At 38.7% G+C, this 27,789-nt stretch overlaps 1 protein-coding gene across 8 annotated transcripts in view; it reads left to right on the top strand.

The window, feature by feature from the left end:
* The window catches only part of LOC135224510 (myb-like protein P), an 871,197-nt gene that overhangs the window by 393,163 nt on the left and 450,245 nt on the right, over positions 1–27,789 (top strand). For all 8 annotated transcript variants that reach the window (XM_064263552.1, XM_064263551.1, XM_064263553.1 and 5 more), the window contains 2 exons: positions 20,941–21,239; positions 21,324–21,486. In XM_064263552.1, the coding sequence (XP_064119622.1) occupies positions 20,941–21,239; positions 21,324–21,486 (462 nt within the window). The remainder of the gene's footprint in view (positions 1–20,940; positions 21,240–21,323; positions 21,487–27,789) is intronic.

Genomic DNA, 27,789 nt, shown 5'->3' with positions numbered 1-27,789 from the left:
CATAGCCTTTGTAATGCAATACTAAATCACATTGTGAACCTTTCATCTTGTACTTCTATTCCCTATCTTCACATGTGTCAGTAGTTGTTTGACATCCTCGATTTACTGTAAATGGAGGTATAATCTGACACGAGACCTCCTTAAAACCTCATTGGTCTATTCCTTCAAAAATTGTAGAAACGTGTTCACTTTGCGATGCAGCAGCTTCCACCTTAGTATAGTATGGGGCATCAGGATCAAAGGGCACCAGGCCACATTTCCTAAATCATGCCTTTATATTTGCTGGTGTGACATACCTTTGATACACAGGAAAAAAGGCTTTGGCAAAGTTAACTTGGGATATTATTTCATCACTGTTTATGACTTCCCATTCTTTACTTTCCTTGTTCCATCCTTTTTTCAAAGGACCAAAGTACTTGGCTATCTCGCTTTTCCATTTTTTCCTTCGTGGCAAAAAACCTTTATTTATACATATACTATATATATATATATATATATATATATATATATATATATATATATATATATATATATATATCTATATGTATATGTATATATATATATATATAATTACAGTAGTACCTCGAGATATGAAATTAATCCGTTCCGAGGCACCCTTCGTATCATGAGGTTTTCGTATCTTGGACCACATTTTATATGTAAAATGGCTAATCCGTTCCAAGCCCTCCAAAAACACCCCAGTAAATTATATTTCCAGGCCTAAAACACATGTTCTAGGGTTACGACGGCGATCCGACGGAAGAAATACAGTGGACCCCCCGTATTCGCGGGGGATGTGTACCAGACACACACACACACACACACACACACACACACACACACACACACACACCCACACACACACCCCGCCCGAATAGTTAGAATCCGCGAATGTTTGGAACCCCCCTCTAAAAATGCTCATAAACTATCTTGAACGTACAAACATCAAAGTATCCCTTAATCACCATCCTTCATCAAATATACATAAAATATCCTATTATGGTTCATATTAATCTTTGAAATATTATTAATACTATTTTAAAGTAAATCTTACATTTTATGTTTATACATAAATACATACTATGTACATACTGAATGACTTAGTTACGTATGTGAAAATAATTCAGTCCCCCCATAAGTATTCAGTCATGCACGTTTTCTTTCATACTGTTACTATTTGAGACATCCATTTTCTTTTTATAATGGAACAAGGGAATGTGAAATCACAAATACCAAATGTCTACTTAAAGTATTATCCTACATCAAATATACCATTGAATTGGTAATATTAATATCATTTTAAAGTAATCTTAAACATTTTACCATTAGAAATATATAAACAGCCAATAGCAGAGAGAGAGAGAGAGAGAGAGAGAGAGAGAGAGAGAAGAGAATGTTATTGTTACTGTTTAATCTCATTAAACGTAATATTATTTGTAAAACTAGTACTGTATATTATTATTTTACTATAAAATGTAGTAATGTCCTTAAAGATATACTTATTAGTACATTACACTTCCAGCCCCAAATCAGAGGGGTGAGGAGTGTTACCACTAGCGCATGCTAGTATCTCGTGTGGAGAGAGAGAGAGAGAGAGAGAGAGAGAGAGAGAGAGAGAGAGAGAGAGAGAGAGAGAGAGGGGGTCCTCATTATTTAAAAGAGTGAAGTGGATAGATTATTGTACTTCTTTAAAATACTATCACATATGAATTTTGAATATAGTTATATTACTATTATTATTATTATGCAAAAAATATTAATAAACATACACATGTACCATAGAAATTCTCTCATCTCAGTAAGAGAGAGAGAGAGAGAGCGAGGGGAGAGAGAGAGACGAGAGAGAGAGATGAGAGGAAGAGAGAGGAGAAGGAGAGAAGACGAGAGGAGAGAGAGAGTTTACATTACTATCCTGAGATATGGCATTACAGTTGTGGACCCCAGCCAACTCGGCTTGCTACTGGAGTTCCAAGAGAAAGATGCGGGGTAAAATGCATTTTCTTTCATTCTTACATTTAATTTTATATTTATAAAACTAAAATCTTGCTAATTCACTTTAGTATTTTCTTTAATGAATTTATATTATTGCTGTTTACATTAATATTGATATTTGAAAATTAGTAAATCATCATCCAAAAAACATACATCGCTTTGAGAGAGAGAGAGAGAGAATTATCGTAGTACAATATTGTAAAATACTTCACAATTTTTTTATTAAATGTATTGCATGTACTCATTTCAAATAAATTTAATGAGTAAACCATTACTCTAATAAACAAACAAAAAAAAGAGCTTCCAAATTCTTCTTTTACATCCAGCACTTACGAGTATCGAACGATCGCCAAGCAATCACTTTATACAGTAAGCCATAAATTTTCATTCTCTCTCTTCAACTACTGAAACTACCAAACAGTATAAAAACCATTCATTTCTATTCTTTATTCTGTCTTTACCTAATGTTTTTTTTTATTAAATGTGTTGCATGAATAAGTTTTTCAATTTACAGCATCCTTTTACCAATAGAATACTTAAAGCACAAGGGGTAGATGCTGACCAATAGGAGAGCAGGATCTTATGGGGTGACTAGCATCAGGAACCAATGGGAGAGCGGGAGGATGGTGGCGAGTTTACTCAGCTGGCGGCGCGGGAGTTTTTTAAAATTTTAAATGTTCTCGGTGGTCTGGGCGAATCTCGGGACTTACAGCAACAACCTTTCGTATCTTGAAAACTTTTCGTATGTAAAGCTGTAAAATTTTTCGTATTTGCTTTTGTATCTTGAGTTTTTCCTAAGTTGAGCCTTTCGTATGTCGAGGCACCACTGTATATAAGTAAATATATATATACAGTGGTCCCCCCGTATTCGTGGGGGATGCGTACCAGACCCTACAGCGAATAGTTAGAATCCGCAAATGTTTGGAACTCCTATAAAAACGCTAAAAACAGCCTATTTTGTTAGTCAAAACTTAAGAAAAACCACTAAAAATTTTCATACTTGGTTTTTTTAATAGTTTTATCACAAAAAGTGCATTTTATGATGAAATTGATAACAAAAACCAGGAATTCATAGAAAAATATACCGCGAATGTGTGAGTACGCGAATACGGGGGGGTCCACTGTAAATAAATTTCATGGTAATAAGTTGTATATGCCTCCTTGTTTTTTCAAAATGTATTTTTTCTGGATGAAGCATCTGTTGACTGCATGTGTATCCTCCAAGGTGTGGCTGCCTAAAAATTCGCTTATAATGCCCTCAGGCGTTTCTTCTTTTCTGTAGAGTGAAATCGACCTTATTGCTAATCTTGTAGTGTTTTTTTTTTTTTTTTTTGGATATTAAGCCTACATGGACTATGTTTTCCCTCTGTAAGATCAGTTGTGCCTGAGTATAGGGTCGAACTAGACCAAAAGTGCTTGGCTATCTCGCTTTTCATTTTTTTTCCTTCGTGGCAAAACCCTTTATTTATACATAACATCACGTTTTATATACTTCCTGATCAAGTTATTCATTATATATATATATATATTTGCGGGGGATGGGTACCAGACACCCTCGTGAATAGTTTGAACTCCCCTCTAAAAATGCCTGTATCTGCCTATTTTGAAAGTTCAGATACCAAATGTATGCTTGTAGTATCATCCTACATCAAATATACCATTGAATTGGTATTATTAATATAATTTCAAAGTCATCTTAAACATTTTACCATTAGAAATATATAAGAGAGAAAGAGAGAGAGAGAGAGAGAGAGAAACTCCTTATGATAAATACATATATCTTTTCCAGAGAAGAGAGAAAGAGAGGACTGAACAATTATGCTTGTCTGTATATCAATTCTTTTGCTGAGAGAGAGAGAGAGAGAGAGAGAGTGATGGTAATTGCTTCATAGCAAAGGAAGGAAAGGAGAATGCATTTTCGAGAAATTCGGCAGCAAGGAGGCATTAGCGCAATGTGTTGGAGGTGCCTGTTATCATGATGGTTCTAGAATCGGCAGGAGTCTTGTGGATCTTGTTGGTATGTGAGAAATGCCGTGATTTCTGATACAATACCTCGTCTAGATTCATCTAAGAAATTCTAGCAATCTCAGGAACCTGTGACGCGCCGTAGGCCTCACCCCCGGGATGCCGTATAAATACGACGGAGGAAGTAAGAGCAAACAGTGATCGTAGAAGAAGGAAGAGATCGTAAAAGAGAGAGATCACCAGTTAGTAAGAGCCACAGATCAGATTGTCAGTGAGAGATCAGCAGCAGTGATTGTCAGAGAGAGACTAGAGACGAAGGAACCGACAAAGTATCAATCAAAAGAAGAGTTGTTCGAGAGTTGGTCGGATATTGGTCTAGTCGTCTTTGGGAGTGGACGGCCGTGTTTTCTCGACGTCGAGCAGACTTCAGAGAAGAAAAGGTACTGCTACAGGTTTTGGGGAGTTCCTGCATTTCAAGTAGACTAGTTTCTGCAATACGGAGTCAAGATGACGACTGCAATTGCCGCTCTACATTTATGGAGCCAGCGCATCGAATTACCAAATTGACTAGCAAGTATTTGAATTGCCTCACTGTTCCCCCAGTACATGCAGTGTAAGATTCTAATCTTTTTATGTAAATAGGAGATACCATTCTGCATTTACCTTTGTTAGTAAGCTTGTAAATAAACCTTTGTTGTGTTAGTGTTTCTTTCTATATTTGTATCCCCAGGTTCAACTGTTGGTTTTGAAATATTTTTTTTTTATTATTCCATATCGAACCTGGAGCGGACCTCTCTCAGAGGCCGTAACACTGTGTTGACATTTTCCAGGATATTTCGACACCGTAACATTGTCTCTGAGATCTCAGGATCCGTAACATTGTGGCGACCTTGCCAGAATATCAACACTTTAACAGTTTGGAACAGGGAGAATATAGAAAGAATCAGAATGAGTGAGATGGTGAAAGAGTTTATTGAGTCTGGTAAGCTACTAGGTCTAGAGGGGAATGATCTCCGTGAGTATGTTGAGAAGAAAGAAAGAGAAAAGTATGAGAGAGATGAAATAGCGACAGAGAGAGAGGAAAGAGCAGCTGAGAGGGAAATGCAGCAAGAGAAAGAGAGAGAAGCGATGAAAATGCAGCAAGAGAGAGAAGTAATGAAAATGCAGCAAGAGAGAGAAATGTTGGTAATGCAGCAGGAAGAGAGAGAGAAAGAACATAGCATGAGTTGGAAATTGCTCGGTTAAGGGAAAGTACTCGTGACTAACGGACAGGCGAAACCGAACTCGGAGTTGGTAGGTTAGGTATCAGTTTAGTGTTGAAATTAGTACCAAAGTTTGATGAGGAAGATGTTACGACATATTTCATGTGTTTTGAGAAGTTAATGGAACGAGTAGGTTCTCCTAAAGAAACGTGGACTTTATATTTGCAGTCAGTTTTGAGTGGTAGGGCGCTTACTTTGTATAGTTGCATGTCTAAGGAGGAATGTGATAATTACGATATCGTGAAAGAAACTATTCTTAGCGCGTATAGGTTAGTACCAGAGGCATACCGTAAGAAATTTAGAAATTTGAGAAAGGATGAAAATATTACGTATGTAGAATACGGTAAGAAGTTAGAAAGGCTGTTTTTTGATTGGTTAACTTCTGCTAAGGTTGAGGATTTTGATAGTTTGAAGAACTTAGTGTTGTTAGAAAACTTCAAAGATAACGTATCCCCTGAGATTAAGCTTTATATAGAGGATAGGCGAGAAGTATCTTTTGCAGGAGCAACTAGGCTAGCTGACGAATATAGTCTAACTCATAATTTGAGTGTTAGTAAGAAACGAAATGATCCTTCGTCTGGTAGAGTACAAAGCAGTAAAGGTTTCAGTCCTAGTAATAGCAATATGAGTAAAAGTGACTATTCCTGTTATACATGCGGAAAACCTGGTCATACATCAAAGGTTTGTAAGAGTAAAGTGGCATCTAGTGGCTCAGAATTAACTTGTTTCCGATGTAATGGGAAAGGGCATTTAGCGAGGAATTGTGCAGTATAAAGGAAGGACGGTAAGAAACCAGTGTCTCTAGTTAACCTTTCATCAAGTAGGGATGATGTGATGAGAGAAACTAGGAAAGTTTTTGGTGAATTTCTGTCAGAAGGCTTAGTTTCCTCTCTTGGAGGAGTAGATTCGAGAGAAGTGGTCTTGCTTCGAGACACAGGGGCCGCTGTATCACTGATAAGGAGTGTGTGTGTGCCGAACAGGGCAGAAATCAATATGGAAGAGAAAGTCATGTTAGGTGGATTTCTTAACACTTGTGTTCTTTGTCCTTTGTTGAAGTTGAATTTAGAAAGTCAGGTAGTGTCAGGAGAAGTGAAACTTGCTGTTGTGGACAGTTTGCCCGTTGAAGGCGGCGACATTATTGTCGGTAACAACTTAGCTTTATCCAAGAATGTGAATCCTGTTGTGAGGAATATTCCAGTGCCTGAAATGGTAGTAACTAGGTCGGGTTTAGATACAGACGAAGACTACTGTCATAATTTGTTCGTGGATTCGAACGAGAGTGAGTTCGTGGATTCGAACATGAGTGAGTTCGTGGATTCGAACGAGTGTGATAGAGGTAGCGAGGTTGATCTTGGCATGAGTGTGGCTGAGAGACATAACTCTATCGTGGACAGTGATAGCCAAGCGGAAGGTGTAGCTGTCGGAAGTAACGTCGTAAATATACAGGTATCTAGTCCTAGTTACGGTGATGAATTAGGCTTTAACATTTTGGATAAGGATGAGCTAGTCAAGTTGCAGAGAGAGGATGAGACACTAACCCGAATTTTTGAATGTGAGCTGGATGATGATCTCGATGATGTGTGTAAGGAAACTTTTTGTGTAAAGGACGAAGTTTCGTGTCATGTTTGTCCGAAGTCAGGTAGTGAAAGGCGAATCACAGAAAAATTCGTAGTTTCTAGGAAGGCTTATGAATTAATTTTGAAGTTAGCACATGATGAGCAAGGACATTTGGGAGTAAATAAAACTTTCAAGTGTATTAGTAGGGCGAACTTTTGGCCTAAGATGAAAAATGACATGAAGAGATATGCTTTAAGCTGTTATGAATATCAAATTGCAGGGAAACCGATTCAAGTAATTCCTAGAGTTCAGTTGTGTAATATTCCTTCAGTAGGCTTATCTTTTGACAATGTAATTATAAATATGTTCAGAACTTTGCCTAGAAGTAAGGGTAGAGATGATTGCATAACTAATCTTGAGTATTATAAAAACAATCTAAGAGATGTTTGGCAGTTAGCGGAGGAGAACGGGAGCGCTTGGCATTTAGCGAAAGAAAATCCGAACGGAAGTCAAGGGGGAACTGAAGGAAAGCTTGATCTGAGATCAAACAAGAGAAGTTTGTGTGTATGAGATAAAGTTTTACTACTAGTCTCAAGAGAAGTCCCTTTTTACCTTATAAGTTCGAAGGTCCTTTTTCAGTGTTAGAGGAGAGAGGAAATATATATCATAGAATTAATGTGGGGTAAGAGTAGAGCAAAGTCAGTAAATGTAAATTTGCTTCAGAATTATAAACAACGCCCCGTGCCATGGCCTCCGCCCGTGTAACAGTGTTACTGAGTGAGATTAATTTTGAGAAAGACACAAGAGGTGTCTTAGTCTTTCAAAGTTTTGAGCAGAGTTCAGAAAACGGAAAAAGTAAGAGAGAAGGCTAATGTATTAGCTGATAGCCTTTCTAGAGTTTTCTCGGAATGAGTAGCCTAATAACCGTTTTTCTGTTATCGCATGAGTGAGTGTGTGAGTGGGGAAGTGTGCGTGTTTGACTGTATTAAAGCTTTATGCAGAATTGTTTCCCCGCTGTTTAATTCTTGCTTCTCTTTAGAAAAAAATAAAATCAGTTGATTTCATTTTTTTTCCTCTTTTGGGGGGGGTGTGTGATGGTAATTGCTTCATAGCAAAGGAAGTTAAAGGAAAGGAGAATGCATTTTCGAGAAATTTGGCAGCAAGGAGGCGTTAGCGCAATGTGTTGGAGGTGCCTGTTATCATGATGGTTCTAGAATCGGCAGGAGTGTTGTGGATCTCGTCGGGACGTGAGAAACGCCGCGATTTCTGATGCAATACCTCGTCTAGATTCATCTAAGAAATTCTAGCAATCTCGGGAACCTGTGACGCTCGCTGTAGGCCCCGCCCCCGGGATGCCGTATAAATACGACGGAGGAAGTAGGAGCAAACAGTGATCGTAGAAGAAGGAAGAGATTGTAAGAGAGAGATCACCAGTTAGTAAGAGCCACAGATCAAATTATATCAGTGAGAGATCAGCAGCAGTGATCGTCAGAGAGAGACTAGAGACAAAGGGACCGACGAAGTATCAATCAAAAGAAGAGTTGTTCGAGAGTTGGTCGGATATTGGTCTAGTCGTCTTTGGGAGTGGACGGCTGTGTTTTCTCGAAGTCGAGCAGACTTCAGAGAAGAAAAGGTCCTGCTACAGGTTTTGGTGAGTTCCTGCCTTTCAAGTAGACTAGTTTCTGCAATGCGGAGTCAAGAGGACGACTGCAATTGCCGCTCTACATTTATGAAGCCAGCGCGTCAAATTACCAAATTGACTAGCAAGTATTTGAATTGCCTCACTGTTCCCCCAGTACATGCAGTGTAAGATTCTAATCTTTTTATGTAAATAGGAGATACCATTCTGCATTTACCTTTGTTAGTAAGCTTGTAAATAAACCTTTGTTGTGTAGTGTTTCTTTCTATATTCGTATCCCCAGTTTCAACTGTTGGTGTTGAAATATTTTTTTTTTATTATTTCATATCGAACCTGAAGTGGACCTCTCTCAGAGGCTGTAACACTGTGTCGACCCTTTCCAGGATATTTCGACACCGTAACATTGTCTCTGAGATCTCAGGATCCGTAACAGAGAGAGAGAGAGAAATACCAATTGTATACGTATACCTTATATAACATCCTACATCAAATTTACCTTTAATAATTATCAAATTTATGTATTAATCTTAGAGATTGTATTAATATAATTCCAAAGTAATCCTAAACATTAGTACCATTAAAGGTATGTACATACATATGTACATATAACACTTGCAGCCAAGAGAGAGAGAGGGAGAGAGTTGTCTTTACAGTATTTAAAAGCGTGAAATAGAAAGATTATTGTATTTAAGATACTCACATATGAATTTTGTATTTACAGTTATAGTATTATTATTATACATAATATAGTATTATTATTGGAAAATATTAATAATAAAATATTACATACATATACCATAAAAATGATCTGATCTCAGTGAGAGAGAGAGAGAGAGAGAGAGAGAGAGAGAGAGAGAGAGAGAGAGAGATTGCATGAAAATCATTAAATTTGTTGACCATTGTATGGCACCGTTACTTGACATGTTTGACAGCTTCCCAGCTCCAAGCGTCACTGGAGTTATGAGAAGGTAGGGAATCTGATACAGAAAAAGACAAAGGGAAGAATTTTAATTTGAAATTAATTGTTATTATTATTATTATTATTATTATTATTATTATTATTATTATTATTATTTGATAATATAAATAAACATATGCATCTACCATAAAAATTCACTCATCTCGGTAAGAGAGAGGAGTTATCCTTACCAAGTGAATTGGAAAGGTCATTTTTATCTCTCTAAAATACTACCACATACGAATTTTGTAATTACAGTTTTATTATTATTATTATTATTATTATTATTATTATTATTATTATTATTATTATTATTAACAACAGAAAATATCAATAAACATTTTACATACCAGTACCATAAAAATTCTTTCATCTTGGTAAAAGTGTGTGTGTGTGTGTATTTATCTGTTCTCAAAGAAAATACAACACTTCCAGCAAAACAGAGGGAGGGAATTACCACTATGACATACATATCTTGTGTGGCGAGAGAGAGAGAGGAGGAGTTATCCTTAATTAAAAGAGTGAAATGGATAGATTATTATATTTCTTAAAAATACTATCACATAATATGAATTTTTTAATTACTGTTATATTAATGTTATTATTATTATTATTATTTTTTTGCTCTATCACAGTCCTTTAGTTTGACTGGGTGGTATTTATAGTGTGGGGTTCTGGGTTGCATCCTGCCTCTTTAGGAGTCCATCACTTTTCTTACTATGTGCACCGTTTCTAGGATCACACTCTTCTGCATGAGTCCTGGAGCTACTTCAGCCTCTAGTTTTTCAAGATTCCTTTTCAGGGATCTTGGGATCGTGCCTAGTGCTCCTATGATTATGGGTACGATTTCCACTGGCATATCCCATATCCTTCTTATTTCTATTTTCAGATCTTGATACTTATCCATTTTTTCCCTCTCTTTCTCTTCAACTCTGGTGTCCCATGGTATTGCGACATCAATGAGTGATACTTTCTTCTTGACTTAGTCAATCAATGTCACGTCTGGTCTATTTGCACGTATCACCCTATCTGTTCTGATACCATAGTCCCAGAGGATCTTTACCTGATCATTTTCTATCACTCCCTCAGGTTGGTGCTCGTACCACTTATTACTGCAAGGTAGCTGATGTTTTTTGCACAGGCTCTAGTGGAGGGCTTTTGCTACTGAATCATGCGTCTTTTTGTACTGGTTCTGTGCAAGTGGTAGGCATTCGCTTGCTATGTGGTTTATGGTTTCATTTTTCGTATTGCACTTCCTACATATGGGAGAGATGTTATTTCCATCTATCGTTCTTTGAACATATCTGGTTCTTAGGGCCTGATCTTGTGCCGCTGTTATCATTTCTTCAGTTTCCTTCTTGAGCTCTCCCCTCAGTAGCCATTGCCATGTGCCATCGCTGGCTAGTTCTTTGTCTGTCTCATGTATTGTCCATGCGTTGGTTTATTGTGCGAGTCCTATGTTCTGTTTGTCATTCTCCTGTCTCTGTATATTTCTGGGTCTTCGTCTACTTTTATTAGTCCTTCTTCCCATGCACTCTTTAGCCACTCGTCTTCACTGGTTTTCAGATATTACCCCAATGCACTGTTCTCGATGTTGATGCAGGCCTCTATACTTAGTAGTCCTCTCCCTCCTTCCTTTCGTTTTATGTATAGTCTGTCCATATTTGCTCTTGGGTGTAGTGCTTTGTGTATTGTCATATGTTTCCTGGTTTTTTTTTATCTATGCTGCAGAGTTCTGCCTTCGTCCATTCCACTATTCCTGCGCTGTATCTGATTACTGGCACTGCCCATGTGTTTATGGCTTTTATCATATTTCCGGCGTTGAGTTTTGACTTAAGTATCACCTCGAGTCTCTGCATATATTCTTTCCTGATCGTGTCCTTCATCTCTTAGTGTTTTATATCCCCTCCTTCCATTATTCCCAGGTATTTGTATCCAGTGTCATCTATGTGTTTCATGTTGCTGCCATCTGGTAGCTTTATCTCTTCAGTTTTCGTTACTTTGCCTTTTTGTATGTTGACTAAGGTGCATTTTTCTATTCTAAACTCCATCTTGATGTCCCCAGATACAATCCTTACAGTCTGGATTAGGTTATCTATTTCCTTGATGCTCTTACCATACAGCTTGATGTCGTCCATGAACATCAGATGGTTGATTCTGTTGCCTCTTTTCTTGAGTTGGTACCCGGCATCCATCTTCTGTAGTACTTTTGTCATGGGAATCATGTCTACTACGAAGAGAAGTGGGGAGAGTGAGTCGCCCTGGAAGATCCCTCTCCTGATATTAACCTCTGTTAGTCTTATTCCAGAGCTTGTAAGTATTGTATTCCAGTTGCGCATTGTATTTTTGAGGAAGCTGATGGTGTTTTTCTCTGCCCCATATATTTTCAGGCATTCTATTAGCCATGTGTGTGGTATCATGTCGAAGGCTTTCTTATAGTCTATCCATGCCATGCTTAGGTTGGTTTTCCTTCTCCTACTGTTCTTCATTACCATTTTGTCTATCATGAGGTGGTCTTTTGTGCCCCTACACTTCCTTCTGCAGCCTTTTTGTTGGTGGGGGATGGTGTTTGTCTCCTCTAGGTAGTTGTATAGCCTTTCACTGATGATACCTGTTAGTAACTTCCACATTATTGGTAGGCAGGTGATAGGCCTGTAGTTACTGGCTATATTTCCCTTACTCTTGTCTTTTTGTACTAAGGATGTTCTTCCTGTGGTCATCCATTTGGGTGCATTGTGATTTGAGATACAATGCTGGAGTTGTTCTGCTATTCGTGGGTGTAGGGCCTTGAAGTTTTTGAGCCAGTATCCATGGACTTCATCGGGACCTGGGGCTTTCCAGTTTGGCATTTTCTTTAGTTGGTGTCTTACTGTGTCTGACCTGATCTCTGTGAATCTTTGTTTTATTCTCCCTGTTTCTTCTTCCTTGACTTCCTGGAGCCCCCAGTGTGTCTTACTTGGTTCGGCTTCAGGAATTTCTTGGTGGTTGTCTTCCCCTCCTAGTTGGCTGTATAGTCTTTTCTGGTTGGTTCCAAATAGTTTGTTCTGTTGGTATCCCTTATTCCTGTTCATGTACCATTCGATCTTATGTGCTTTAGCCTTAAGCCTCTGTTTTATATCTTCTATTGTGTTGTTTAGTTCCCTCTCTTGTACTTTGAATTTCTCGTTGAGTTCCTCCCTTGTTTTCTTGCTTCTTAGCCTTTTTATTATTATTATTACAATTTTTTTTTTTTTTTTTTTTTTGCTCTATCACAGTCCTCCAATTCGACTGGGTGGTATTTATAGTGTGGGGTTTCGGGTTGCATCCTGCCTCCTTAGGAGTCTATCACTTTTCTTATTATGTGCGCCGTTTCTAGGATCACACTCTTCTGCATGAGTCCTGGAGCTACTTCAGCCTATAGTTTTTCAAGATTCCTTTTCAGGGATCTTGGGATCGTGCCTAGTACTCCTATGATTATGGGTACAATTTCCACTGGCATCCCCATATCCTTCTTATTTCTATTTTCAGATCTTGATACTTATCCATTTTTTCTCTCTCTTTCTCTTCAACTCTGGTGTCCCATGGTATTGCGACATCAATGAGTGATACTTTCTTCTTGACTTTGTCAATCAACGTCACGTCTGGTCTATTTGCATGTATCACCCTATCTGTTCTGATACCATAGTCCCAGAGGATCTTTGCCTGATCGTTTTCTATCACTCTTCAGGTTGGTGCTCGTACCACTTATTACTGCAAGGTAGCTGGTGTTTCTTGCACAGGCTCCAGTGGAGGGCTTTTGCCACTGAATCATGCCTCTTTTTGTACTGGTTCTGTGCAAAGTGCCGGGCATTCGCTTGCTATGTGGTTTATGGTTTCATTTTTTGTATTGCACTTCCTACTTATGGGAGAGATGTTATTTCCGTCTGTCGTTCTTTGAACATATATGGTTCTTAGGGCCTGATCTTGTGCAGCTGTTATCATTCCTTCAGTTTCCTTCTTGAGCTCTCCCCTCAGTAGCCATTGCCATGTGTCATCGCTGGCTAGTTCTTTAGTCTGTTCTGATTGTCCATGCATTGGTTTGTTGTGCCAGTCCTCTGTTCTGTTTGTCATTCTCCTGTCTGTATATTTCTGGGTCTTCGTCTACTTTTATTAGTCCTTCTTCCCATGCACTCTTTAGTCACTCGTCTTCACTGGTTTTGCAGATATTGCCCCAGTGCTCTGTTCTTGACGTTGACGCTGTCCTCTATACTTAGTAGTCCTCTCCCTCCTTCCTTTCGTGTTATGTATAGTCTGTCCGTATTTGCTCTTGGGTGTAGTGCTTTGTGTATTGTCATATGTTTCCTGGTTTTCTGATCTATGCTGCAGAGTTCTGCCTTCATCCATTCCACTATTCCTGCGCTGTATCTGATTACTGGCACTGCCCATGTGTTTATGGCTTCTATCATATTTCCGGCGTTGAGTTTTGACTTGAGTATGGCCTTGAGTCTCTGCATATGCTCTTTCCTGATCGTGTCCTACATCTCTTGGTGTTTTATATCACCTCCTTGAATTATTCCCAGGTAATTTGTATCCAGTCTCATCTATGTGTTTGATGTTGCTCCCATCTGGTAGCTTTATCCCTTCAGTTCTCGTTACTTTGCCTTTTTGTATGTTGACTAAGGCGCGTTTTTCTATTCCAAACTCCATCCTGATGTCCCCAGATACAATCCTTAGAGTCTGGATTAGGGTATCTATTTCCTGATGCTCTTACCGTACAGCATGATGTTGTCCATGAACATCAGATGGTTGATTCTGTTGCCTTTTTCCTTGAGTTGGTACCCGGCATCCATCTTCTGTAGTACTTTTGTCATGGGAATCACGGCTACTACGAAGAGTAGTGGGGACAGTGAGTCTCCCTGGAAGATCCCTCTCCTGATATTGACCTCTGCTAGTCTTATTCCAGAGCTTGTAAGTATAGTACGTATTCCAGTTGCGCATTGTATTTTTGAGGAAGCTGATGGTGTTTTTCTCTGCCCCATATATTTTCAGGCATTCTATTAGCCATGTGTGTGGTATCATGTCGAAGGCTTTCTTATAGTCTATCCATGCCATGCTTAGGTTGGTTTTCCTTCTCCTACTGTTCTTCATTACCATTTTGTCTATCAGGAGGTGGTCTTTTGTGCCTACACTTCCTTCTGCAGCCTTTCTGTTGGTGGGGGATGGTGTTTGTCTCCTCTAGGTAGTTGTATAGCCTTTCACTGATGATACCTGTTAGTAACTTCCACATTATTGGTAGGCAGGTGATAGGCCTGTAGTTACTGGCTATATTTCCCTTACTCTTGTCTTTTTGTACTAAGGATGTTCTTCCTGTGGTCATCCATTTGGGTGCATTGTGATTTGAGATACAATGCTGGAGTTGTTCTGCTATTATTATTATTATTATTATTATTATTATTATTATTATTATTATTTGAAAGTATTAAAAACATATAGTACATATACTATAAAAATTCTTGAGTCTCGGTAAATGAGGAGAGAGAAAGAGAGAGAGAGAAATTGCATGAACACTTGGTGGCAACAACACAACAGCTCCTCCTCCCCCCTCCAGTCCCATTACTTGATAATTGACAGCTTTAGTACCTGGAGTTAGAGAGAGAAGACTGGGATTTCCTTCAGTCTTACATAGTTTTTGAAATTTATAAACTAAATGCTTTCTACGTAATTCACATTAGTATTTTCTTTAATGAATTTATATTATTGCTGTATACATTAATATTAATATTTGAAAATACAGTGGTACCTCAAGATACGAAATTAATCCGTTCTGAGGCGGCCTTCGTAAAATGAGTTTTTCGTATCTTGGAACACATTTTACATGTAAAATGGCTAATCCGTTCCAAGCTCTCCAAAAACACCCCATTAAATTTTATAATAAAGCTAAATTGACCTATAAACAATGAAACATTACAACAATTTGGACCATTCAATACCTAAATTAAGTAAAAAAATGCAAAACCTGTAAATAAAATTTATATTAATGTACAAGAAATATTATTACTGTAACGTAAAATGTGGAAGCTTACCTTTCGAGTGAGCCTATCTCCGAAAGTGGCGGCAGAGGAGGAGGACAAACGGCCAGATAAGCGTTACGTACGTACACGTTAACTTTACGGAATTCCACATTAAAAAATTTAAAGGAAAAAACTTATAAAACTAAAATTTACAAAACACATTAAGGGGGCCGGCCAGAACCCCTATATATGGTGGTATAGGGCAAAAAATGCAAAGTCATGAAAAAATTCATGGAGCTTCATATGGCAATTGAGAATACGTATACGAAATATTTCGTCAAAATTCCTCTTACTTTCGTAGTTACAGGGTAATTAGTAAACATAACTCAATAAGCCTAAAACATTCATCTGTACAAGAAAATGCAATATTTCTTCTGTTATCGTAAATTTTAATAATCATTGGCAAAGAAATTGTGAGAAATGGCATCTGTAGAGATTCCGTGGCTCGCAGAAGCGAGTATCTGTCTGGGCCTGGTCTGGTTCAACCATGAATCAGTAGGAACACAGACTTCAAGTAGACTACACGTTCGAGTTTCACCTTGTGACATTCGCTTGCATTTACGTATGTTTATGTATATTTCGGCAAGAAGTTCATCATGCCAATGAGGAAAAGACAAGAAAAATATCTCACTAACATACAGACGAAGAAAAATTGCTCAAGTATTATTACAGAATATCGTAATATACGCATAGTTAGTGAAGAGAGAGGGGAGGGTTGCCTAGTAACGCCCCCTTCTTGCCTGACAGCACACGTCACACTGTGCCCAAGGCTACGATCTTTGAGCAAAGAGATCTTCATTTATGATAAATAACATAGTTTGGTTTTTTAATACCCAAAATGGAATATGAAATTCATAATAATCATGATTTATTAAATTGTCTTTGTAAAAAGAGTACACCTTCGAGTTTCACCTCTTGACATTCTCTTGCATTCACGTTTGTTTATCTTTGTTTCGGCAAGAATGTCATCATGCCAAAGAGGAAAATATAAGGAAAACATCTCACGCTAACATACAGAAGAAAATTCGCTGTAATAAGCCGAGTTAGTGAAGGGGGGAGAGGGGATTACGTAGGAAGGAGTGCCCCATCTTGCCTCAAGCAGTGCCCCAGGCTACGATATATGAGCAAAGGGATCATCATTTATGATTAAATTATGATAAATAAAATAGTTTTGGTTTATTAATACACAAAAAAGAAATATGCATTCATAATAATCATTATTTATTAACATTGTCTTTATAGAAATACGAAGGAAAACTTTGAACGCCCGTATCTCAAAACTATACTTATTGACCTTCAAAATCTATCTCCTCACTTAATTTTAAAGCTATAACGTTGGAATTTGGTATATAACTCAGAAAGACGTTATAGAACAATCAAATAAGAGCCCTTTTTTCCAATTTTTGTTTTGTCTTTTTTTTTATAAATTTTTTTCTCGTGATTTATAGGGTTTATTTTTTTCCATATTGAAAAATTCATATCTAGCAAAAAAAATGACTTTTAGAAAAAAAAAACTCCATTTGATTGGAGGTCTACATCAGGTCTATGTATGGTAGTAATCCCAGATCTTAATATTAAATATCAAGGGAGGAGATAGAATTTGAAAAATGGTTATTTTCGGGATAAATTGCCCTGGCGTCACAAAACCGAAGGTCAGAGGCGAAAATCATATGCGGTTTGGAGATGTCCCAAGTCACCTTATTAAGTGGTATGAATGTCAAAGTCCTGTCGTTAAAAAACGGCATTAGCCGGCCGGCCCCCTTAACAAAATGTAACACTTAACTTACAAAAATCTACAAATTACATTTTTTTTTTTTTTTTTTCAACTTCATCACCACTTTCAACGTTCTGTTTTTCATCACTTGGTTCTTCCTTTTTGCTTTCAACTTTCTGTTTTTTATCACTTGGTTCTTCCTTTTTGCTTACTCCTGCTAATGCTGAAGGCCTCTTAGAAAAAAATCACGATCCAAGGAAGATTGCTTCTGCCTACTTTTCACAATGTTCCTGAAACGACTGGCAAACGTCATCGAACTGCACAAGTATACGACCTGTGTGAGCCTTTTCGGGGTGTCTTTTTTCGATAAACGATTGCACTTTATGAATAGTGCCTAGAATATCCTTAATTTCTGCCGTTGTCATAGGCTCCTCCTCCTCTTCCTCGCCGCTGCTAGAGAACTCCTCTCGAACGACGTTATGTTGCATGGCCTCCAACTCCTTCAGGTCATCCGTCGTAAGCTCCTCTTTGTGCTCTTCGAGAAGGTCGTTGATGTCGTCCTCGTCGACGACCAGCCCCATGGACTTGCCGAGTGCAACAATCTCGTCAAGATCTGGTTCCAAAACAGTTTCGGGATCGTCAACTGTTTCTGACTCTGCAGCACCAGCTTCGCCCACGTCGAATCCTTCGAAGTCTTGGGCGGATACGGCATCAGGCCAGAGTTTCCTCCACGAGGAATTCAAGGTTCGCCTCGAAACCTCCTGCCAAGCTTGGTCGATGAGTCGGATGCAAATGACGATGTCGAAATGCTCCTTCCAAAATTGACGCAAGGTGAGGTTTGTGGTATCGGTGATGTCGAAACATCTCTTGAAAAGATGTTTCGTGTACAGCTTCTTAAAGTTCGCTATCACTTGCTGGTCCATGGGCTGGAGGAGAGGGGTGGTGTTGGGCGGAAGAAAAAGAATCTTGACGAAGGAATACTCTGCTAGGACATCTTCCTCGAGGCCAGGAGGGTGGGGAGGGGCATTGTCCAACACCAGCAGATATTTCAGAGGGAGGCGCTTCTCTTCCAAAAATTTCTTCACTGTCGGGCCAAAACACAGATTTACCCACTCGGTGAACAAAAGCCTCGTTACCCAGGCTTTTGCATTAGCCCTCCACATCACTGGAAGCTTCTTCTTAAGCACTTTGTGGGCCTTGAAGGCTCGAGGAGTCTCGAAATGATCCACCAGTAGGGGCTTTAGCTTGCAATCCCCACTGGCGTTTGAACAAAGTGCGAGCGTAAGCCTGTCTTTCATAGGCTTATGCCCGGGTAGCTTCTTCTCTTCCTACGTGATGTACGTCTGAGGAGGCATTTTTTTCCAAAAAAGGCCAGTCTCATCACAATTGAAGACTTGCTGAGAACTGTAGCCATCCTTGGTCATCATCTCATCGAAAGTCTTCCTAAATGCTTCGGCCGCTCTCGTGTCCGAGCTGGCAGCCTCCCCATGACGCACCACCGAATGGATGCCAGTTCGTTTACAAAATTTCTCGAACCAGCCATGCGAAGCCTTGAACTCTGGGGTTTGCGTTGAAGTCCCTTCCCCTCCGTCGTCTTCCGTCTGCGCAATCAAATCGCCGAAAATAGCGCTGGCCTTGTGGGCGATTGCTGTCTCAGTTACCGTATCGCCAGCGATTTCTTTGTCTTTTATCCAGACGAGGAGCAGCCGTTCCATCTCGTCGTGCACGTGGGTCCTCTTGCTGGACAAAATAGTAATGCCCTTTGACGGTGTAGCTCCTTTGATGGCATCTTTCTGTTTAAGGATGGTGCCTATTGTCGACGGATTACGGCCGTATTCCTTTGCGATCACACTCAATCGCATACCAGCTTCGTACTTCTTGATGATCTCCATCTTTGTCTCCAAAGAGAGCATGCGCTTCTTTCCGTGAATTTCAACTTTCTTGGAACCCATGACTACGTTATCTTGTACGTAATTTACGTATAAGTAACACAATAAAGTTTCCGCACAACACGATAGTATACTGCAACGAAATCACTAACAAATTTACGTTACTAAATGAAATCGTTGGACTGAACGAATGCCGTGTGCGTACGATAGAGATGTTGGTACGAAGAGGCCGAGATAGGTACGCCACCACGTATACGTATAAGATGCATGATGGGAGGGATGCTGTCTAATAGGAGAGAAGGATTTCATGGCTTGGCTAGCATCAGAAACCAATGGGAGAGCAGGAGATGGTGGCGAGTCTACCAGTACTAAGATGGCGGCATGCGGCGCGAGTTTCAAAATTGTTATCCGGGCAAATCTCGGACTTTCAGAAACCTTTCGTATCTTGAAAACTTTTTGTATGTAGAGCAGTAAAATTTTTCGCATTTGCTTTCGTATCTCAAGTTTTTCGTAAGTTGAGCCTTTCGTATCTCGAGGTACTACTGTAGTAAATCATTTATTTATCATACAAAAAAAATATACATCTCTGTAGGAGAGAGAGAGAGAGAGAGAGAGAGAGAGAGAGAGAGAGAGAGAGAGAGAGAGAGAGAGAGAGAGAGAATTATTATTTTTATTATTATATGATATCATTTAATCTTATTGAACTTACTAATACAGTATTAATCAATATTAGTATTTGAAAATAGTAAATTATTTTTGTACCATAAAAATGTATTTAGTCATGAAAATAACATCAAAATACACTAATTAGTGATTATTTTCACCGGAAAAATCCCGCAAATAGGCGAATCCTCCACAAATAATGGGTAGACATGGCCCAGAGAGAATCCGTGAATCCAGAGAACGCGAATATAGGGGTCCACTGTAGTAATAGGTTAGTAATGTAAGGTGTATATTTGAAGTAGGATGTTGTTTAAGGTATACATTTGGTACCTGAACCCAAGATAGGCAGTTATAAGCAATTTTAGTGGTGGTTCTAACTATTCGCAGGGGTGTCTGGAACACGTCCCTCGTGTATACGGGGGGAACACTGTATTTTGTTAGTTGAAACTCAAGAGAAACCAACTAAAAATGTGTATACTGGGTTATTTTAATTGTTTTATCACAAAAAGTGTATTTCATGATGAAACAGATTTCAAAAAACAGGAATTTGTGAATATTTCTCGTAGAAAAATACTGTGAATATGAGAATTTCACACAAATAAAGGGTAGATATGGTCCATAGAGAAATCCACGAATATGTGAGTCCGCGAATGCCAAGAACATGAATATGGGGTCGCCCACTGTACATTCTCCAGGCCAATAACAAGTATTCTCATTCACTCATCAACTCAGTCTCTCAGACACTAGAAGCACCACTTCTTTCCTCCCCAGGTATAGTCACTCGTCTTGCTGGTCATGCACATTTTTCTTGTGAACAAAGCAAGTCATTTTTACTTCCTACACACAATTTTGAAACCCATCAAGGGTCAGTATTTTTCTTGACTGCATTAACAGTACAAGTCATTATATAACAAACCACTGTCTCATACCATTTTGGTGTTTTTAAATTAAGCAGAGTGGTGATAATGCAATGTTTATTTTTCCATATGTGAGATTGAAAAGGTGATTTTTAAAGAGAGGGTTGTCCACAATTTAGGAGGTATTTCCTCCCACCATAATTGCTCCCCTGTTTACTGTGTGTTTAATAAAGTGACATAGTCTTGAAAGATCATGACATCCAGAGTTGGAAAGTTGTATATTAAACACTGAGTGATATGCTTTGTTAAAATAAAATATTGACTAGTGTTATCTGAGACTTGTTGTGTTACACTATGATGTAGGCTGTAAAGGCATTATAAATTTTTTATATTAAATAAATAAATTTCATTTCAGTGCTCATGAAAGGTAATGTTGGTAGCCCAGGACACCAACAGAATCACCTTTCTGTCCCTCAGCAGCCAAGAAGTATGCCTCCTCCAGCTGTACCCAACCTTAGTGTACCTCCACCAAATTTGGTCACACCATCTCAGCCCCCTCCTAATATGGCTCAGATAAATAGTCAGGGTCCTCCTGGGCATGATACTGTTATAAAGCTTCTGTTACAAGCCCGGCAGCTTTATCAGCAACAGCAGCAGCAGCAGCAGCAGCAACAACAACAACAACAACAGAAGATCAGACAAATCATAGAACAGGTAATTTTTGTGTTATTGTTAAATAGATATCTAATAGCAGTAGGAAATTGTGTAGAAAAATTCTTATAATTTGCTATCTTTCAGGAAAGGCAAAAGCAAAAACCACTTCAGCAACAGCAGCAACTAGACCCAATTAAACAGTTGATGGTGGGCATATCTCACATGAATACTTGTCATTCTCCTCAACCGCAAGACCCTTTGTTACGCGATGCCTTGATGAGACCTGATGTACAAAAGTTATTGCAGAGTAAGGATAATATTTTTTAGTAGAATATTAGTTTTAGAATTAAAAATGGTCATTTTTTTATTATCTCATTTGCGTAGGATTGATTGTTGTATTATTTTGTTTGTGTTTTTGTAATATTAAATTAAATAATTTTAGCATTAAGGGTAGTGGAGTGGATAGTTTTGACTAATGTTGACAAATGGAAAGTACAGGCAGTCCTCGGTTATTGGCGGACTCGGTTAATGGAGATCCGGTTTTATGGCGCAAATCTCTGATTTATGGTGCCATAAACTGCTGATTTCTGCTTAGTATAGAGTTATGCCACTTTAAATCTAACAGACGCCATTAACTGGTTATCGCACCATAAATCTCCTATTTTCTGTTATACCCGGTTTTCGCTTATCAGCACCCCGCCGATAACCGGGGACTGCCTGTAATTAAATACAGAAGTTTATCAGAAACAGTAATAATGGAATAATAACATGAAGTCAAACTTGCACACCTTGCACTGTTTTAGATTGCTTGAGACTTCAGGTCACCCATAATGCTAACTTCTGTTATAACATCAAAATTATGTGTTTGTGTGTATGTGAGAATGATAGAGAAAAAGGAGAGGGTGAATGTGTGTGTGTATTTAAGATTAAGTAATATTGGAATTTGGTCTTCCCCCATAGCTAGCTGTTGACTTTATGAGTGAATGGGTGTGTGATGGTGAGTTGACTGTTCAAATTTACAACTGTAGATGGGACGAGAGATGAGAATAAAAACTTTGGGGGTGAGTGGTCTGCATACTCACTCTCATTCAAAAACATAGTCTAACAGACAGGATGGTTTAATGTCAAGTTACATTTTTAGTGGACTTGGACATTCTTCCTAACCTTTCGAAAATAGTATCACATTAGTCACGTAATGTGTTTTAAGCCTCCATTTTCCATCAATAAATTCTTACAGGTCATAAATTTGAAAGTCCAGATGAGCAATTATGTCAAAAGGGCAGCAAGCCAACACACATACAGTATATGTACAGTAGAGCCCCGGACCTCGATGCTAATCCATTCCAGAAGAAGTGACTATGCGAGTTAGTCGAGATCTGAATAAATTTATTAGAAATAATTGAAAATGGATTAATCCGTTCTTGGCCACCAGTTATTACCCTAATCTTACCTTTTTATACAAAACATTATTCACAAATACAAAATAACATACCATATTAGACACTTTTTCATTTTTAGATACGTATACAGTGGGCCCCCGTATTCATGGACTCAGGCATTTGCGGATTCCTCTCTGGAACGTATCTACCCATTATTGTGAGAAATATTCGCAAATTCCTGATTTTTTTTATCAGTTTCATCATATAAAGCACTTTTTGTGATAAAACTATTTGAAAAACCTAGTATACAAATTTTTTGCAGGTTTTTCTTGATTTTTAACTAACAAAATGGGCCGTTTTCAGCATTTTTATAGGGGTTCCAATTTTTTCCAATTTGGGGGAGGGGGGTTCTGGTACACATCCTCGAATACAAGGGACCACTGTATATGTACTGTGTTAAAATAACTCCCCTACACATGTGTCATGGACCGGCCGAGATCCACTCAGGTTTTTAATTATAATAAACAAGAAGGATCCAACAACAACAGTTGAAACTCGGGATACAAATACAGTGGGGCATCGCTTAGTCACGGATCAGCAATCACGGAATCGGTCATTCACGGGTTTTTTCTTGGACCGCTTCTCATGCTTTATCGCTGGTATGAATCGCAGCATCATGGGACAAACATTGCGTATGAGATGTTATCGGTAGGCTAAGCCTCTGCCATGGTCCGATAATCACCAACATACATGAAACGACCCACATTATGATATTAACTGACGATAATGGTAATAAAACGATTCTCACCTTATGTATCATTGGCATATCTTCTTAATAAATAGCCTATTCAAGGTATATTTATGATGTTCATTGGTAGGCTAAGCCTAGTTGCAGTGTGATAACCACCAACAAACATGAACAGATTTACATTATGATATTAACTGAGAATAAAGGTAATAAAACCACTCTCACCTTATATATTATAGGCATATCTATGAATGTAAACAAAACCAGAATGCAAATGGTAGATCGCTATGTTCATTATCATAATACTATAACATGGTAATAATACATGTAATATGATTAGACACAGTAAATTAACAGTTTTAATAAAATGATCATTATATTCAATACACAACTATTATTCAACTTTTGCTAATGGATATCTGTCAATGTTACAACCTAATCAGGCAACTCTCTCTCTCTCTCTCCTCCTCCTCCACTCGGCTCATCTCGCTCTCTTCTCCAATTTCCCTTCCCCTCTCTCTCTCTCTCTCTCTCTCTCTCTCTCTCTCTCTCTCTCTCTCTCTCTAGAGAAACAGCTGATTGCTGACGTCATCTGCCATAACTATCGAGCGTTTTATTAAGTTGTGTTTAAGTTGTCACTGCCGATGTTCAATGGTGGCTTCCAAAAGTAAAAATTAAATACATTTTTACTCAATCTTTATGTAATGGAGATCTGAAGAAAGAATCCCAGTAATAGAAGCTGCAGGTTATAGCCGAGGCTGAATAAAATGAATAACAGAGCATATGATGTCTCTTCGGATAGACTAATAAGTCTTTTGAGAGATCATAATTCTCTCTCTCTCTCTCTCTCCTCTCTCTCTCTCTCTCTCTGCGACAAAGCATAAACAAAATACGTCAAACATTTTTTACCTTATACATTATCTTCATATCTTCATAATAAAAAGGCTATTCGTGGAGTAATTTCATATCGGTGAAATCAACTTTTATCTATGCGAGGCCAGCCAGCTGACAAAATGTACATACGTACGTGAAAATCAAATTATGGTAGCGTTCACAGCAAAATTATCTTTCAAAATTTTAATAGTACGTCATGGTAGTAATAATGTTTGGAATATACGTAACATTCATTTCCAATACAAAATATCATTGTTATTCTGGTAGTAATTAATAGTTTAGAATGATGTGATGGTAATTGCTTCCTAGCAAAGAAAGATATAGGAAAGGAGAACACATTTTGGAGAATTTTGGCAGCAAGGAGGCGTTAGCGCATTGTGTTGAAGGTGCCTGTTATCATGATGGTTCTAGAATCGGCCGGAGTTTTGTGGAACTCGTCGGGACATGAGAAGCGCCGCGATTTCTGATGCAATACCTCGTCTAGATTCATCTAAGAAGTTCTAGAAATCCCTGGAGTCTGTGACGCTCGCCGTAGGCTCCTCCCCCAGAGTGCCGTATAAATACGACGAACAAACTTTGGAGAGCAGTGATTGTAAGAGAGAGAGAGATCGTAAAAGAGAGACTCCAGTTAGTCACAGAGAGATATCCTCAGTAAGAACCACAGATCAGATTATCAGTGAGAGATCAGCAGCAGCAGAGATCATCCGTGAGAGATACGAGAAAAAGGAACCAACGAAGGATCAGAAGAAAAGTTGTTCGAGAGTTTGTTGGATACTGGTCTGGTCGTCTTCAGGAGTGGATGGCCGTGTTATCTCGACACCGAGCAGACTTCAGAGAAGAAAAGGTTCTGCTACAGGTTTTGGGGAGTTACTGCCTTACAAGTAGACTATTTTCTGCAATACGGAGTCAAGAGGACGTCTGCAATTGCCGCTCTCCTTTTGTGAAGCCACCACTGCGAATTGCCAAATTGACTAGCAAGTATTTGAATTGCGTCACTGTTCCCCCAGTACATACAGTGTAAGATTCTATCTTTTTATGTAAATAGGAGATACCATTCTGCATTTACCTATGTTAGTAAGCTTGTAAATAAACCTTTGTTGTGTTAGTTTCTTTCTATATTCGTATCCCCAGTTTCAACTGTTGGTGTTGAAATATATATTTTTTTTATTATTATTTCATATCGAACCTGAAGTGGACCTCTCTCAGAGGCCATAAATATCTAACCTGAAGCGGACCTCTCTCAGAGGCCGTAACATTGTGTTGACCCTAGCCAGGATATTTTGAAACTGTAACATTGTGTCAACCCGTGCCAGGATATTTCGACATCGTAACATTGTGGCGACCTTGCCAGGATATTTCGACACCGTAACATTGTGGCGACCTTGCTTAGGCTATCAACACTTTAACAGTTTGAAACAGGGAGAATATAGAAAGAATCAGAATGAGTGAGATGGTGAAAGAGTTTATTGAGTCAGGTAAGCTACTAGGTCTAGAGGCGAATGATCTCCGTGAGTATGTTGAGAAGAAAGAAAGGGAAAAGTATGAGAGAGATGAAAGAGCGGCTGAGAGAGAAGTAATGAAAATGCAGCACGAGAGAGATGCAATGAAAATTCAGCAAGAGGGAGAAGCAATGAAGATACAGCAAGTGAGAGAAGCAATGAAGATGCAGCAAGAGAGAGAAGTAATGAAAATGCAGCAAGAGAGAGAAATGTTGGTAATGCAGCAGGAAGAGAGAGAGAAAGTATGTATGCATGAGTTGGAAATTGCTCGGTTAAAGGAAAGTACTCGTAACAGTCGGTCAGGCGAGAACGAAAACGAAGCTGATACATTAGGTATGAGTGCAGTGCTAAAATAAGTACCAAAGTTTGATGAGGAAGATGTTACGACATATTTCATGTGTTTTGAGAAGTTAATGGAACGAGTAGGTTCTCCTAAAGAAACGTGGACTTTATATTTGCAGTCAGTTTTGAGTGGTAGGGCACTTACTGTGTATAGTTGCATGTCTAAGGAGGAATGTGATAATTACGATATTGTGAAAGAAACTGTTCATAGCGCATATAGGTTAGTACCGGAGGCATACCGTAAGAAATTTAGAAATTTGAGAAAGGATGAAAATACTATGTATGTAGAATACGGTAAGAAGTTAGAAGGCTGTTTTTTGATTGGTTAACTTCTGCTAAGGTTGAGGATTTTGATAGTTTGAAGAACTTAGTGTTGTTAGAAAACTTCTAAGATAACGTATCCCCTGAGATTAAACTTTATATAGAGGATAGGCGAGAAGTATCTTTTGCAGGAGCAACTAGGCTAGCTGACGAATGTAGTCTAACTCATAATTTGAGTGTTAGTAAGAAACGAAATGATCCTTCGTCTGGTAGAGTACAAAGCAGTAAAGGTTTTAGTCCTAGTAATAGTAATGCGAGTAAAAGTGACTATTCCTGTTATACATGTGGAAAACCTGGTCATACGTCTAAGGTTTGTAAGAGTAAAGTGGCATCTAGTGGCTCAGAATTAACTTGTTTCCGATGTAATGGGAAAGGGCATTTAGCGAGAAATTATGCAGTAGAAAAGAAGGATGGTAAGAAACCAGTATCGCTAGTTAACCTTTTGTCAAGTAGGAATGATGTGATGAGAGAAACTAGGAAAATTTTTGTTGAATTTCTGTCAGAAGTCGTAGGTTCCTCTCTTTGAGGAGTAGATTTGAGAGAAGTAGTCTTGCTTCGAGACACAGGTGCTGCTGTCTCACTGATTCGGAAAGAGGGTGCCGAACAGGGCGGAAATCAACATGGAAGAGAAAGTCATGTTAGGTGGATTTCCTCACACTTGTGTTCTTTGTCCTTTGTTGAAGTTGAATTTAGAAAGTCGGGTAGTGTCAGGAGAAGTAAAACTTGCAGTTGTGAACAGTTTGCCCGTCGAAGGCGTTGACATTATTGTTGGTAATGACTTAGCTTTATCCAAGAATGTGAATCCTGTTGTGAGGAATATTCCAGTGCCTGAAATAGTAGTAACTAGGTCGGGTTTAGATACAGACGTAGACTACGGTCATAATAAGTTCGTGGATTCGAACGAGAGTAAGTTCGTGGATTCGAACGAGAGTAAGTTCGTGGATTCGAACGAGAGTAAGTTTGTGGATTTGAACAAGAGTAAGTTCGTGGATTCGAACGTGAGTGAGTTCGTGGATTCGAACGTGAGTGAGTTCGTGGATTCGAACGAGTGTGATAGAGGTAGCCAGGTTGATCTTGGCATGAGTGTGGCTGAGAGACCGAACTCTATCGTGGACAGTGATAGCCAAACGGAAGCCGTAGCTGTCGAGAGTAACGTAGTAAATGTACCTGTATCTAGTTCTAGTTACGGTGATGAATTAGGCTCTAACATTTTGGATAAGGATGAGCTAGTCAAGTTGCAGAAAGAGGATGAGACACTAACCCGAATTTTTGAATGTGAGCTGGATGATGATCTCGATGATGTGTGTAAGGAAATTTTTTGTTTAAAGGACGAAGTTTTGTGTCGTTATGTTCGACCGAAGTCAGGTAGTAAAGGGGAAGTCACAGAACAATTAGTAGTTCCTAGGAAGTTTCATGAACTAGTTTTG

The sequence above is a fragment of the Macrobrachium nipponense genome, chromosome 12 (assembly GCF_015104395.2).
Source record: "Macrobrachium nipponense isolate FS-2020 chromosome 12, ASM1510439v2, whole genome shotgun sequence".
Classification (NCBI taxonomy): domain Eukaryota; kingdom Metazoa; phylum Arthropoda; class Malacostraca; order Decapoda; family Palaemonidae; genus Macrobrachium; species Macrobrachium nipponense.
Note: the sequence above shows the minus strand (reverse complement) of the source record. Positions and strands in the feature narration are given on the sequence as shown.